The 15,427-nt window shown below is 56.6% G+C and overlaps 1 protein-coding gene across 1 annotated transcript; it reads right to left on the reverse strand.

Moving 5' to 3' along the window:
• Positions 1 to 8,107: 8,107 nt before the first annotated feature.
• Positions 8,108 to 8,634, reverse strand: LRCOL1 (leucine rich colipase like 1; the record flags this gene model as incomplete). Its single annotated transcript, XM_078060480.1, has 3 exons — positions 8,108 to 8,176; positions 8,278 to 8,400; positions 8,476 to 8,634. Coding segments are annotated over 3 exons (351 nt in total), but the record flags the coding sequence as incomplete, so codon positions are not given.
• Positions 8,635 to 15,427: the final 6,793 nt, after the last annotated feature.

A 15,427-nucleotide genomic window follows, 5' to 3' on the forward strand; every position in this document is an offset into this window, starting at 1 on the left:
TCACTGAGCATCAGGGAAATACAAATCAAAACCACAATGAGATACCACCTCACACCAGTCAGAATGGCTAAAATGAACAAGTCAGGAAAAGACAGATGTTGGCAAGGATGTGGAGAAAGGGGAACCCTCCTACACTGTTGGTGGGAATGCAAGTTGGTGCAGCCACTCTGGAAAACAGTATGGAGGTTCCTCAAAATTTGAAAATAGAGCTACTCTATGACCCAGCAATTGCACTACTGGATATTTACCCCAAAAGTACAAATGTAGTGATCTAAAGGGGCACATGCACCCCAATGTTTATAGCAGCAATGTTCACCATAACCAAACTATGGAAAGAGCCCAGATGTCCATCAACAGATGAATGGATAAAGAAGATGTGGTATGAATATACAATGGAATATTATGCAGCCATCAAAAAATGAAATTTTGCCATTTGCAATGATGTGGATGGAACTAGAGGGTATTATGCTAAGCGAAATAAGTCCATCAGAGAAAGACAATTATCATATGATCTCACTAATATGTGGAATTTGAGAAACAAGGCAGAGGATCACAGGGGAAGAGAGGAAAAAATGAAACAAGACAAAACCAGAGAGGGAGACAAACCATAAGAGACTCTTAATCTCAGGAAACAAACTGAGGGTTGCTGGAGTGGAGGGGCTGGGGGGGATGGGGTGGGTGGGTGATGGACATTGGGGAGGGTATGTGCTATGGTGAGTGCTGTGAATTGTGCAAGACTGATGAATCACACACCTGTGCCCCTGAAACAAATACATTATATATTAATAATAAAAATTTAAAAATGTCTCTCCTATTCAAGGCCATCTACACATGTAATGCAAACCCTACCAAACTACCAACGACAGTTTTCACAGGGCTAAAACAACCAATCCTAAAATTTGTATGGAACCACAGAAGACCTTGAATAGCCAAAGGGACGTTGTAAAAGAAAACCAAAACTGGAGGCATCACAATTCTGGACCTCAAGCTCTATTACAAAACTGTAATCATCAAGACAACATGGTATTGGCACAAAAACAGACATAGATCAATGGAACAGGAAAGTCCAGAAATGGACCCTCAACTCTATGGTCAGCTAATCTTCGACAAAGCAGGAAAGAATATCCAATGGAAAAAAGATAGTCTCTTCAACAAATGGTGTTGGGAAAATTGGACAGCCACATGCAGAAGAATGACACTGGACCATTTCCTTACACCACACACAAAAATAGACTCAAAATGGATGAAAGACCTAAATGGGAGATAGGAATCCTTCAAAATCCTAGAGGAGAACACAGGCAGCAACCTCTTCGATATTGGCCACAGCAACTTCTTTCAAGACACGTCTCCAAAGACAAGGTGAAACAAAAGCAAAAATGCACTATTAGGACTTCATGAAATAAAAAGCTTTTGCACAGCAAACAGTCAACAAAACTAAAAGACAACCTACAGAATTGGTAAGAAATTTGCAAATGACATATCTGATAAAGGCTTACTATCCAAAGTATTAAAAACCGATACAATTCAACACTCCAAAAAAACAAATAATCCATTTAAAAAGTGGGCAAAGACATGAATAGACACCTTTCCAGAGAAGACATCCAGATGGCCAACAGACACATGGGAAGATGCTCAACATCACTCTTCATCAGGGAAATGCAAATCAAAACAATGAGATACCACCTCACACCAGTTAGAATGGCTAAAATGAACAACATAGGAAATAACAGGTGTTGGCGAGGGTGCAGAGAAAGGGGAACCCTCCTACACTGTTGGTGGGAATGCAAGCTGGTGCAGCCACTCTGGAGAACAGTATGGAGGTTCCTCAAAAAGTTAAAAATAGAGCCGCCCTACAACCCAGCAATTGGGCTACTGGGTGTTTGCCCAAAGATACAAAATCAATACTTCAAAGGATACATGCACCCCTGTTACAGGAGCATTATCTACAACAGCCAAGATCCGGAAGCAGCCAGAATGCCCACTGACTTACGCATGGATAAAGATGTGGTGTGTACACACAATGGACTATTACTCAGCCATATAGAAGGAATCTTGCCATTTGCAACAACATGGATGGACCTAGAGAGTATAATGCTAAGTGAAGTAAGTCAGAGAAAGACAAATACCATAGGATCTCACTCATGTGTGGAAATGTCGGAACAAAACAAGAAACAGTCCAAGAAACAGACTTAACTACAGAGCACTGGTGTTTAGCAGAGGGGAGGAGGTGGGGAGGAGTGAACCAGGTCCAGGGGACTAGGCGTACACTTACCGTGAGGAGCACGGAGTGATGTGTGGGAGTGTTGAATCCCTACACTGCACGCCCGAAACTAATACAATGTTGCATGTTAATGACACTGGAATTAAAATCTTTTAAAAATGTATCAAGCAAACAAGAGCAACAACAAAAAGACACGGACGACAAAGACAATCAGTCTGAGCATTGCTGGCCCCCGAAACCCCACAGACCTCAGCGGCACAAGTGTGTCTGTGCAGGTTTGGGCTTGGACTTGGGCAGGTGCATGTGCACACAGGTCTGCTCCTGCGTCCCGACCTCGCCCGACCTCCCCTGTTCCCGGCCCGGGCTCCCCTGACCTGGGAGGCTCACAGCTGCACCGTACTCACCCTGTCACTGCCCTGGGAGCCAGGACCCATCTCCGGCCACCTCTGCCTTGTGTCCACCATGGAGGGAGCCCAGCCCTGAAACTCCTCCGGAGGCAGCCCCGGAAATGGGGGCGGGTCAGTCCCCAGGTGCACTCACTGTTTGGAAGGCCCGGGTTTCTGCAGCAAACAAGGCTCCCAGGTGCCGCTCATTGAGGATCCCATGGTCAGCGCGCTGCAGTCAGGCCTTGCGAGGCTCCCAGATCCCTCGGCGCTGCCTTCAGGGGGAACATACGCATTTGTGTGGATTCGCCCTTGGAAACAGGCAGAGGCCATGGATCCCACCAGGCTACTGCCTGAAGCAAGCAGCCCCTCCAGACCCTCGCCGGGGACCTTGGCTCCACGCACCTGTGCGGCTGGAGCATGCTCAGTAAGCACCGCGTCAGCCTGCAGAGGGTGGCTGGGGTCATCTGAGCCTGCCCAGCTCCGGTGGGTCTGGAACCACATGCACAGCCTCCAGGCTGGAGGGAGCCCACCCCCAAAAATCTTTCCTAGAGGCACCTTTCCAGGGGCCCAGCTCCGTCCCCATCTGGACTGGCTGCCTGATGAAGGCCGCGCCTTCTCCCGAACTCAGGGCCCTCAGGTGTCTCTTACAGAAGGACAGCGCAGTCAGGGGACTCAGGGCCCCCTGGCAACACAGGCCCGGCGCCCCCAGCTCCCGCTGAAAGGGAAACACGCCCACGTGCGCAGGTGCAGGCCCGCGAGTAGGTGAGCGTGTGGGCCGCGCCAGCCGGGCCTGGGGTCGCTGCCACACCCCACACCAGCCGCGCCCCGGGCTCCCCTGCCACGGGCAGCTCCTAAAAGCGCCATACGCACCTGTGGGCCAGCCGAGGCCCTGGAGTCCGGTGGAGACTCGGGAGAGCCGGGATCACCCCAACAGCCTCCGGAATAAAACGGGCACCCCACACCCTTCGTCAGGGGACAGCTTGCCACGGTAGTCAGTCCCCTGCAACCGGCTGCCTGCCCGACGGGGTCCCGGGCTGACCGGGCATCGAGGCTCCCAGGTGTCTGTTGCTGGAAAACACCCCGCCAGCCTCCCCGGCCCCCGCGACCCAGGCAGACGCCGCTCCTCCAGCTTCGCCTCTGGGGGCGAAGTAGGCACAAGTGTGTAGCCTGGGGCTGGGAACTGGGCAGAGGATGGGACCCCCGGGGCCCGCCCCCTCCCCAGCCGCTCTGCACGCTCGCGCTCCTCTGGGTCCCTGGCTGCCCGCACCTGCGCGGCTCACGCATGCGCGCTAGGCGCCCCTCACCTGTGCGGTGGAGGCCGGGTGTCTCTCTGCCGGTGGATCTCGGCCCGCACCAGAGCCACCGGAGAGCCTTCCGGGCGGAGGGATCCCAACCCCGAGACTCCTTCTGAGCTGGCGGCTTGCATGCGGCCGCCGTCGGGCTCCATCCGGCCTGTCGGCCCCATGGGTCCCCGGCTTCCCCAGCCTTCAAGGCTCCCGGGGTCTTTTGCGGGAGGATTCACCGGCCCTCCAGCCTCCACCCATCGCTGGAAAGGGAGTGCACTTGCCTCTAGATGGGCCTTCAGGGGCATATGTGCCTCTGTGTCATAGGCTTTGAACAAGGCCGAGTCCAGTGACCCCAAATAGCCTCCTCCCTCCTGTGATCCGGCCTCTTCCCACAGCTGTGCTTTTCCTGGTCCCGCCGCTCTCCCCCTCGCGGCCTGCACTGTGCCCTCTGCCCCTTGCCAGCCCACCTTGAGCTCCAGGGGGCACCCCAGTCCCGTGGAGCTCCGGGTCCCCCTCAGAGCACCTGACCGGCCTCAGACGGAAGGACCCCACCCGGGACGGTCTCTGAGGTGGTACATTGAACCCCCAGGTGGACTGCCTGCCCGATGGGCTCCCGGGCCTCTCCAGCCAAGGAGGCTCCCAGGTGTCCCTCTGGAGGGCAGCCCGACAGTCCCTCTCGACCCTCGCTGAGCAGCAGTCCAGATTGTCCAGCTCGGGCTTCGGGGCCCATAGGCCCGTCGTGCGGGATACGACTTGGATCCACCGATGCCAAGCGGCTCTGAGCACCAGCTCCCAGGCCCGGGTTCGGCACCCGCTGCCCCTTTAGGTCCGAGCATCCCGGGCCTGCGGCGCCTGCGCACACGCACCTGGCTCAGGTCTGTGGGCCTCCAGCCGGAACCGGAACCAAGTTGGCTGCCTGGCGACCTTGCCTGTGGTCCCTGGAGGGATGTCGTTGTCAGACCTGCTTCCCCAGGAACCTGCTCAGGGGCCCGGGCTCTACCTAAGGGCCCGTTTCAGGTCCACGCCTTCCCCTTGGCCTGAGCTGCCTGCTCATTCTTAGCCACAGCAGAAATCTTGGGGCGCCTGGGTGGCTCAGTTGGTTAAGCATCTGCCTTCGGCTCAGGTCATGATCCCCGGGACCGAGCCCCGTGTGGGGCTCCCTGCTCAGTGGGGAGTCTGCTTCTCCCTCTCTCTGCTCATGCTCTCTCTTAAATAAATAAAATAGTTAAAAGAATAAATGGTATTTCCTTGTATTTAAAAAATAATAATAAAAGAGAAATCTCTTCCAAATCTTAAAACGGAACTTGTCTTTCGGATGATACAATTCAGGAACTATGTTTAGCTGCCAGAAACACAGGCATGGACATGACTTGGGTCAGGGATGTGGGTGTCCCGGTGAATCTGGCGTAAGCGTTGGGGGCAGGACTGTTCCAGCTGTTCCACCATCCGCCCTGACAGCTGGAGACAGCCAATACTTTGTCACGTGATTCTCTGCCATCTCTGGATCTCCTTGATGAACTGTCTGTGCAAGCCTTTCATCTACCTTCTGCCTGGGTTGTTCAGTAACCATTAAGTTCCAAGAGTTTTTTATATATTCTGGATACAAGTCCTTTGTTTAACATTTTCATTCTCTTAACAGCATCTACCCTAGGGGTGCCTGGCTGGCTCAGTGGGTAGAGCATGTGATGCTTGACCTTGGCGTCGTGAGTTCGAGCCCCACCTTGGATGTAGAGATTACGTAAAAATAAAAAATAAAATCATTAAATAAAAACAGTATCTGTCATAGAACAAAAGTTCTTATTTTAGTGGTTTATCTACTTTTTCTCTTATGAGTGACATGCGGTCACATCTAGGAACTCTGTTGAATCCAAGGTCAAGAAAATATCCTTTTTTTTTTTAAGATTTATTTATTTACGGGGGGGGGGCAGAGGGAGAGAGAGAATCTCTGGCAGATTCCCTGCTGAGCGCAGAGCCCAACACAGGGGCTCAATCCCACAACCATGAGATCATGACCTGAGCCAAAACCAAGAGTCGGACACTCAACGGACTGCGCCACCCACGCACCCCTATTTTTCTTCTAAATGCTTTACATCTTATGTTTTACATTTAGATCTGTTTCTTTTTTGTTTTTTAACTATGCTTTGTGGTTCACCTGAGCTGTTCTTACTAGGATAGAAGCAATGGCTTTTCCTAACTTTCTCTGCAAGGATCATCTTAGCTCAGGCTAAGGTGGAGGAAAGAGGAGGGAGGAGGAGAAAGAGGAGAGAGGGAGTGGAGGAGGGGGAGGAGGAGGAGGAGAGGATCGAGGGGAATTATTTATTTTTTTTAAAGATTTTATTTATTTATTTGAGAGAGAGAATGAGATAGAGAGATCATGAGGGTCAGAGGGAGAAGCAGACTCCCTGCTGAGCAGGGAGCCCAATGCGGGGCTTGATCCCGGGACTCCAGGATCATGACCTGAGCCGAAGGCAGTCGCTTAACCAACTGAGCCACCCAGGCGCCCCGAGGGGAATTATTTTTAACGGAGCCCAGAAAAGAAGCCTAGTGTCAGCAGGTGTGGGTAATGGAAACCTCAGACGACAGTCAGCCAGGTGACTAAGGAGCTGCGCTCTGGGAACAGCAAGAAGCCACTGGTGGGGACAGGCTCTAAGTCAGCCGGGGCATCTGCTCCAAGAGATGCTGCAGGAACTGGGGCCAGAGTGGGGAGGAGGAATGACCCGGGGAAGCAGGTGCCCCTCCAGTGCGTCCTCAGCTCCCTTCCGCTCTTATACCTGTGTTTCGTGTCCGTCAGCAAGGCTTAGCGGACCCTTTTCAGTTTGGAACAATCGATTGATTATTTCTACTTGCAAGGACAAGAGGCATTTGTGCATAGGGAGGGGCTTGCCACTGCGCGTCTTAAATGCTCCAGTTCTGGCCCTTTCCCTTCCAGGTAAGACTTGATCTCTGATTAGACACGCATCCTCAGGAAGGCAACCTTGTACTTGACCTGAGCAGGCTCCACTACTCAACTTGCCCAGATTGCTTTTACCTTTGTTGTCTGGAAAAAAAAAAAAAAATGGACGTGACAAAACAGGTTGGGTCAATCAGCAGGTGTTTATTGATGTGAAGATTCCAGTAGCTGCGGTTTGTTCTCAGACGCTCACAATCAGCCTCAGGAGTTCACTGATAGGACAAGGGCCAGATGTGTCTAATGCCCACAGGTTTTCACAGCCCAGAAAGAGCAGTGTGGACCCACGAGCCAAGCTCCCAGCCAAACTCAGGCACGAGATCCAGGTGAGCTTCTGTGAAGTCCGTGCTGGCTCTTCCTTGCAGCTTTTCTTCCCTGTCACTGAAGGACAAAGTGAGAAAACGTGAGAAAACGCACAGGGAGAGACAGGTGCCTTGCAGCTCTCCCACCCTCACCGATGGATAACCGGCTCCTCGGGGGCAAGGGCAGCAGTGGGAACCCAGCAGTGAACACATCTCTGTGAGCCCCCGCTGTGCCCGGGGCTACTCTAGGAGGTGATGATAGTGCAGTTAGCAAGATGGGGTTCTGTGCTCAGAAACGGGGTCCTTACCTGTGGGAGCAGAGGCCCCTTCGTGATCAGACAGAAGTTACCGATCCCAGCCTCAAGCTGGTACCTAAACACCCACACACGGCACCCGCGTGTTCCCTCCACAACCCCGAAGCCCTTCTCCAGTTGCTGTGGCCCCCCCATCTCCAACCATCCACTCCCTTGTCTCCAATACCCACCCCCATCTCTGTCCCCCATCTCCATCCCCCCATCTTTGTCCCCATGTCTCCACCCACACCACCCTGTCTCTGATCCCCATCCTGGTCTCCATCCGCCCATGTCCCCATGTGCCCCCCGCTGTCTCCAGGGCACTGAGCATGTCTTGTGCCCTAGGAGACTGATCTCTGGGGCTGTGTCACTTGACCTCTGTCCTTCTGGTTTTGCAGTTACTGTTCAGCTATCACAAGGGTCCAGGAGAGGGTGGATGGAGAGAGCAGCTCCGGAGAGGTCCTCCCTTGGGCCTGTCTGGCCCCCTCCCCTCCCTCAGCCCCACTGCTGCGAATCCTGATGCCGCCTAGTGCTTGGGATTCACCACCCAGCCACACATCTGATGGCCCTTCACCAGGCACGTGGCACCTGCTTCCTACAGGGACCCTGACCGCAGACCCCATCCTGCCCGCGACCTCTTTCCTTTTCTGAGGCCTCGCCGCGCTCTCCTGCTCACGGAAACGGACCTGGAGGCCGGTGTCCAGACAGCAGATGTGCGCCTCTCCCGGAACGGGGCGCCCACTGGGTGTGGAGACAGCCACATTCAGCGGCTGTAGGACCTCAGGCACGTCCAGGACCCTTCCGTGCGGGAGGCGCCTCCCTCCCAGGGGCGAGGGGCTCACCAAGGCCAGGCACTGGGCCAGGAGCCCGCTCCGGCGGGTGCAGCGGCAGCGGCCGGCCTCGTGGAGCGCGATGCAGCACTGGCTCCGGCAGTCCCCGTGGCGGCTGCAGTCGGCCCCGTTGGGCTGGGGACGCAGAGCGGGAGCCTGGCAGCCGCCTCCCGCCCCGCGCCCCGACCCGGCCGCGCCTCGCCCTCTCACCTTGCGCCAAGGCACACACTGCAGGAGGATGGTCCTGGGCGCGCAGAAGGTCTGCGGGTTCAGGCTGCGGGTGACGCAGCAGCGGCCCCGGCACTCGGCGTGGTCGGAGCAGGCGTGCCTGTCGGGATGCCGCGCACCCAGCGCGCTCTGGAGCGGCCCCGCCCCCTCCCCCACCCACTCCCCCCACCCCCCTCCCCAAGCCCCCTCCTCCTCCCCCCACCCACTCCCCCACCCCCCACTCCCCTCCCCCCCACTCCCCCCACCCCCTCCCCCCCACTCCCCCCACCCCCCTCCCCAAGCCCCCTCCTCCTCCCCCCACCACTCCCCCACCCCCCACTCCCCCCACTCCCCCCACTCCTCCTCCCCCCACCCCCCTCCCGCTCCCCCCCCACTCCCCCCACCCCCCTCCCCAAGCCCCCTCCTCCTCCCCCCACCACTCCCCCACCCCCCACTCCCCCCACTCCCCCCACTCCTCCTCCCCCCACCCCCCTCCCGCTCCCCCCCACTCCCCCCTCCCGCTCCCCCCCACCCCACCCCCACCCCCACCCCCACCCCCGGCCGGCCACCCTGCCCGGACGCACCTTCCGCCAGGGCAGACATTTGAGGAAGACGGTCCTGGGCGCGCAGAAGGTCTGCGGGTTCAGGCTGGTGGTGACGCAGCAGCGGCCCCGGCACTCGGCGTGGTGCTCGCACGCCTCTCCCAGCCTCTGCAAAGCCGGGCGCCCTTTACCGCCCTCGCGGCAGACCCAGCTTCCTGCTAGGAACACCCTCCCCTTCCTCCTGCGAACCTTCACGGTTCCTGGAATATTCCAGACCCGATGGGTCCGATGGCCGGGGGAGCCAGAGGAAAGGGAGAGGGAGGGAGCCAAGGAGGTCGTCTGTCGTGAGCCACGTGGACAGGAGGGTAAAACGAGGCACCGGCTCAGAGAGGGCAAGTGCCTCCCAGGGTCACAGAGCCAGCCCGGAGCTGTGGCTGGGTCCCACCCCACCCACGGGAGGCCGCCTGCTCTCGAGCGCTTTGATCCAAGTTCTCCAACCTTTGGTCTGAAAACTCCTTTGCAAACTCAAAAACTTACTAAGGTGCCCAAAGCTGATGTTGGTGTGGGTTCTAGCTAATGACTTCCCCAGCGTGGGCACTAACTCTGAGAGAAGTTTTACCTATTTATGCATCAGCCTATTTAAAAATAGGATCCCCGTCCCATGTTAACATAAATAACAACTTTTTATGAAAAATGGGTATATTTTCCGAAGTAAAACAAAACGCTGAGCGCAGAGTGGCGCGTCCTGCCCTGGGCCGGTGCTTCCGCCTGGCTTCCCGCGACTCGGGACTGTGGGGAGTCGGGGTCCCGAGTCCTGGGAGATGCCACCTGTGCCCCCCGGGGAGGGAGGTGCAGGGCAGAGCCTCACACACAACCAGCAGGAGCCAACCGAGTGCAGGGGGTCCCCGGCCGGGCCCGCGGACCGCGGGGTCCTGGAGCACTCGGGGCTGAGGCTTCCGCGCTGGAGACTCGGTCACGGGTTTTCACAGTGAGAACTTCGGTTTGGGTTTGAAGATCTTACTGACATAAAATTGAAGCTGGGAAGGCGCTCGGATACCGGGGCCTGGAGCCCAGTGAGGCGGCTTTGCAGGTGAGAAGCGTCCAGAGGAGGAGGGTCACCCCTGCCCTGGGGCACCGAGGGAGCCTCTGGGGTGCAGTGGGTGCTGGGACGTGGGGGGACTTGTGCATTAGGGAGGTGAAGAGGGGACGCCAGGACAGGCACTCTCACGCTGCCCACACCCCCCCCAGCGGAGAAGCTTCGCTCTGCCCCCACCCCACCCCCACCGCGCTGCCGTCTGGCCTGGATTTGGTACCGGGGCCCCGGGCGCCAGAGTCAGCCGAACTGGGGGCCCCAGTGCCTGGGGAGAAGGCTGTGTTCCCAGGCATCCGCCTTTCCAGGATCCCAGACAAGACTTGTGGGAGCAGGCACCCGCAGGAAAGGAGCTGGGAGCCCCAGAGAGCCCGAGTGGGGGCCACCTCCACGGGCGCGGCGCCACGGGGTGCACGCTGACCTTAGGGAACAGGAAAAAGCTCTTGGTCCTCCAGGCCAACGACACGGACAGCAGTGACAACAGCAGTAGCAGATGCCCGGTGCTCGCCATTGGGCTCGCAGCTTGTCAGTGCCCCGGACGGCCATCCCTGCCCCCACAGCACCCGCCTGGTCACCTGCTTCCTTCCCCCGCCCCAGTCTCCCTTGCAAGATAGATTTTTTTTAATTAATAGACATTATTTTCTAGAGCAGTTTTAGGTTTCCAGAAAAATTGTGCAGCAAGTACAGAGAGTTCCCATATAGCCCCGCTTCCCCTGCCTGTTTCCCTATTACTAACTCGTGTGGGCGCAGTCGGCTCGTTACAATTGGTCAGCTGATACTGATACATTATTACAACTGGGAGTCCACAGCTTCCTTAGGGCGCACTCCTGGTGCTGGATGTTCTGTGGGTTGGACAAATGCCACCACATTAGCATACAGTGTTTTCACTGCCCTGAAACCCCTGGGCTCCACCTGTTCTTCCTTGCCCACGAAACCCTGGCAGCCACGGATCTTTTGGGGGATCTTTTTTGGTCCCATCATTGTGCCTTTTCGCCAATGTCCTAGAGTTGGAACCCTACAAATGCAGCCTTTCCAGACTGCTTCCTTCACTCCCTAAGACTCATTTAAGTTCCCTCCGCGGGTCTTCTATGGCTTGATAGCCAATCTCTTTTTATCACTGAGTGGAAAACGAATTTTCAACACCCCTTTCTCTGGGGAATGATTGTGCCTGAGTTAAACAGGAGCCTCTCTGCTGTTAGAAAGCACCTGTGGGACCCTCACTGCTGAGCCCCCCTGCTCAGTCCAGCTCCTGTGTCCCCCAGGCGGGCAGGATGACACGGGGCCCAGCCGACCCCGCCCACACGCTGGGGTGGAGTCCCTGCAGTTTGGGGAAGTGGGCACGGCAGCCCCCAAGCACAGGATCCCGTCCTGGATCCTGGAGGAGTCCCAGCTTAGCCTCAGATCTAAGCCTGAGCTGCCCCCACCTGCATGTGGGTGTTTGGCTGGTTGCCTGGCTGGCCATTCATAAAGCTGACAGTTTGGCCTCCAATTTTGCCCCTAGTTCTTTTATGTTGGTGACACGGCATCTGGTTGGCTCAGTGGGTTAAGCGTCTGCCTTCGGCTCAGGTCATGATCTCAGGTTCCTGGGATTGAGTCCTACATCGGGCTCCCTGCTCGGCGGGAAGTCTGCTTGTCCCTGTGCCTGCCCCTTCCCTGGCTTGTGCTCTCTCAGGCGTCCTCTCTCAAATAAATACATAAAATCTTTTTAAAAATTTTAAATAAGAAAGTGAACAATTCAGTGGCATTTAGTGCACTTTTTAAAAAAGATTAGAGAGAGAGCACATGAGCACGAGCGAGGGGAGGAGCAGGGGGAGAGAGAATCTCAAGCAGACTCCCCGCTGAGCGCAGAGCCCAACTCGGGGACTCAATCCCATGACCCTGAGATCCTGACCTCAGCCAAAACGAAGAGTCGGATGCTCAACCGACTGAGCCCCCTAGGTGCCCCCATCTAGTGCATTCTTAATGTTGTGCAACCACCTCCTCTATCTAGTTCCAGAACATTCCATCATCCCATCCACAACCTGGAGTCCATCAGCCTTCACTCCCTGTTCTTTCTGGTGTCTTCCAGCGGTCAGAGCCTGCGGGGAGCAGTCTGACACTGAGGCCTCAAACCCCAACACGCTGTCTTCCAAAGCCCTGTAGGCGCAGGAGGGGGTGTCCCCCCCCCACTCAACTCTGAACCTCTGGCCCCAGGCCTGTGTTTCCTGCTTGCTCTCCACCCCCTCGTCCATGTTCCAGAACCTCTCCTCGAATTTGTCTTCCTGCACCCTTGGCAGGGCTCCCGTCAGGACTGCCAGCCCCCGACCCAGGGCCCACGAGCCTTAAACTCAGACCTGTCTTGGGTTCCCATCCCAGGTTCCCGCTATTTGCTGCAGGGTCTTGGGAGGACAGCTGAGCCTTTCTGGGACCTTGTTTCCCTGTCTGTGAGGGGAAGGGTGGGCTCCCACTGTCCCTTCTGTGTCCCCTGAACCTCTGGTTTCCAGATGATTCCAGGGAAGCCATGCTCACCTCACCCCTTTGTCCCTTACTGGGGTCACCTGTGCTGAAAAGCACGGTGGAATTCTGTTTGCCAAGCTTCCTAGACTGCTCAGGTCCCGAGGCCGGGAGCCCTCCGGACTGCAAGACGAGTCCTCCCCACGGGGCTGGTCCGTGCTGAGTGCCAGGAATTTAGAAACACAGAATCCCTCCAGGGAGAAAGGCAGACACACGGTGGCCGGTGTGCTTGGAGGGGATGCAGAGGGAGGAGGAGGGCCCGGGCGCCGAGCAGGACGGTGGAGGATGGTGGAGCCAGGACAGGGCTGCCCGGGGACGCCTGGCTGGGGGCAGGCTGCCGGTCAGGAAGGTCATGAGGAGACGCTGCAGCCAGAGCGAGGTGTTGGGGCAGGGAGGGGGCCCTGACGGCTCCGGTTTACCTGCTGCTCAACTCACATCAACAGGAACGCCCGCTGGTCTGAAGACCAAGGCGGCACTTTCCCCAGAGCACTTACAACACGTGTCAGCACAGTATCAGTTCACCTCCACGGAAGTATCCAGAAATTACGTGCCGCAGTGTGAAATGCAAATTCCCACAAGGACAAATCCAGCAACACAGACATCTCAGAAAGGCAAGAGGAGGTTTGCTCTGTTTTTAGTTCACTTAACAAAAATTGCAAGTCACAGGATACACCGCCTGTCTGCATTTTGGGTTTTCTGTCATTTTATACTTCAGTTTATCTGCAACAAACTGTAGCTCGTACGCAACAAAAGCACTGCTAGAGCATTTCATTCACAAGTTTTGCTAATTGGTTCCCAAAGAGATGCATAAACGGAGCCTATGTGATCTGCAGTCCCGAAGACTGACAAAGACAGGGAGGCAGAGAGCGGGGAAGCCGCTGCGTGAGGCACCGGCCGCGCCATCGCTCTTTCACTTTTCGCCTGTGAAAAAGCACTTCACAGTCTATTTCAGTGTGGGTGGTAATGGTGTTTAAATATTCTCCCCTCCAGAGAAGCAGTGGCAAAGTCTACGTGGGGGTCTCACCTCCTGGCAGATGGCGATGTGTGAGTGTGGGGGCCCCGCTTGCTGCCCAGCAGAGCGCATGGCGGGCGCGAGCACGGCCTTCCAGGGCGGCCTCAGCCCGGATGTTCTGGGGGCCGCTGAGGCCGCCCGCCTGGAGGCTCCCACCAGCACTTCCCAGACCCCCAGGCCCCCGAGGTCAGGCTCTTGTTCACACCATTCAGAAACAGCTCTCACGGGGTGGCCAAGTATCTCCATGGTGCAACCCAAGACCCACCTTTTGGTCCTGGGTGATGGAACATCCAAACAGACGACTGCCAGACGGTCCATGAAGGTGGAACTCTGGCCCCCAGACTGCAGAAGCCAACTCCAGTCTCTCAGCTGGCCCTGGATGACGAGCCCTGGGCCGATGACAACAGCTTCCCCAGCTCAGGACCAGCCTGAGACACCACATACGCCGCCTAGCCACTCACGCGGGACATCTATACCAGTCCGCAGGAGCTTCGCAACAAATACCACACGGTGGGCGGGCCGACCACGGACATTCGTCCCTCACCGTCCTGGAGGCTGATGTCCAGACCCAGGTGTGGGCAGGGCCATCCCTTCTGAGGCCCCTCTCCTGGGGCGGGGACACATGGGCTCCCTGTGCTGTACTGAGGAGCTGGGCGGCATCCCGTTCTGCTGGCCACTCCCCCTGTGTTTTCGGGGGGGGGGGGGATGGGGTCCGAGGCACAGGCCCTCCTCACCAGCCCTGGAGGCAGAGTTGTTCCTAAACTTGAAGAACTGGCATTCACAACCCCCACTTATGTTAAAATATTCTTTTATGGGGGCACCTGGGTGGCTCAGTCGGTTAAACGTCTGCCTTCAGCTCAGGTCATGATCTCGGGGTTCTGGGATCGAGTCCCGCATCGGGCTCCCTGCTCAGCGGAGAGCCTGCTTCTCCCTCTGCCACCCCCCCAACTCGTGCGCGCACGTTCTCTCTCAAATAAATAAAATCTTTAAAAATATATATTCTTTTATAAATGGAGTCTCTTTTCTTGGATATTTGTTTATAAATGTCTCAGACCAGACATCTGTCCACAGTCTTTCCTTCCAAACGTCAACATCAGGTATGATTCCATAGTATCTCAATCTGGCAAATAAAAGCTTGATGCCAAACCTTGCCCAAGATTACATATCCCAATATACTATTCCCCGAACCGTGACTGCCATATTCTGGGGCCTTCCCCACCCTGCAACTTTTGCCATCTCTGAGAAAAGGCAGCATGCCCCTGACCAGGGCCCTGGCCCCAGGCAGGAGGCCTCTGCACACCTCCACACAGAGAAGCCGACCACACGGGGACATGCGCCGGACTGCACAGTTCTTGCAGAAAATCTCTCCCTGGCAGTTGGTAAGCGCCCAAGTGTTCAGTGGTCCTGCCTTTGTATCCTGGGCCCCACCTGCTCCTCTGTGTAGAAGTGAGACCAGCCAAGCTGTAATTCCAGAAAAGACTCCAACCCCGAGGGAGAATCAGGAGGACCGAGGCCAAGGGAGCCCAGGGCAAAGTCAGTGGAACTCCTCTCCTACCTCTGACCCGTCCCCACCTTCCACGCCCCGCACCCAGAGCCTTTCACCAGTGTGCAGGAGGGACGGCATGTAAGTGGGCATGGCGGGGCCACACGGGAGCCGGGGAAGCTGACCACAGCCGCTGCAGCAACGCGCCGGACAGCCTGCACTGGATCAGTGATCCCAGCTTCCCTGGGCTCTCCCCACTTCCAAGTCAGGACCAGCCAAATATGCCCCCTAACCAATCAGGTGGGACGCCCCCCACTCCCCTCTGGGCACCTGCA

Source organism: Halichoerus grypus, chromosome 13 (assembly GCF_964656455.1).
Source record: "Halichoerus grypus chromosome 13, mHalGry1.hap1.1, whole genome shotgun sequence".
In the NCBI taxonomy this organism is placed as follows: domain Eukaryota; kingdom Metazoa; phylum Chordata; class Mammalia; order Carnivora; family Phocidae; genus Halichoerus; species Halichoerus grypus.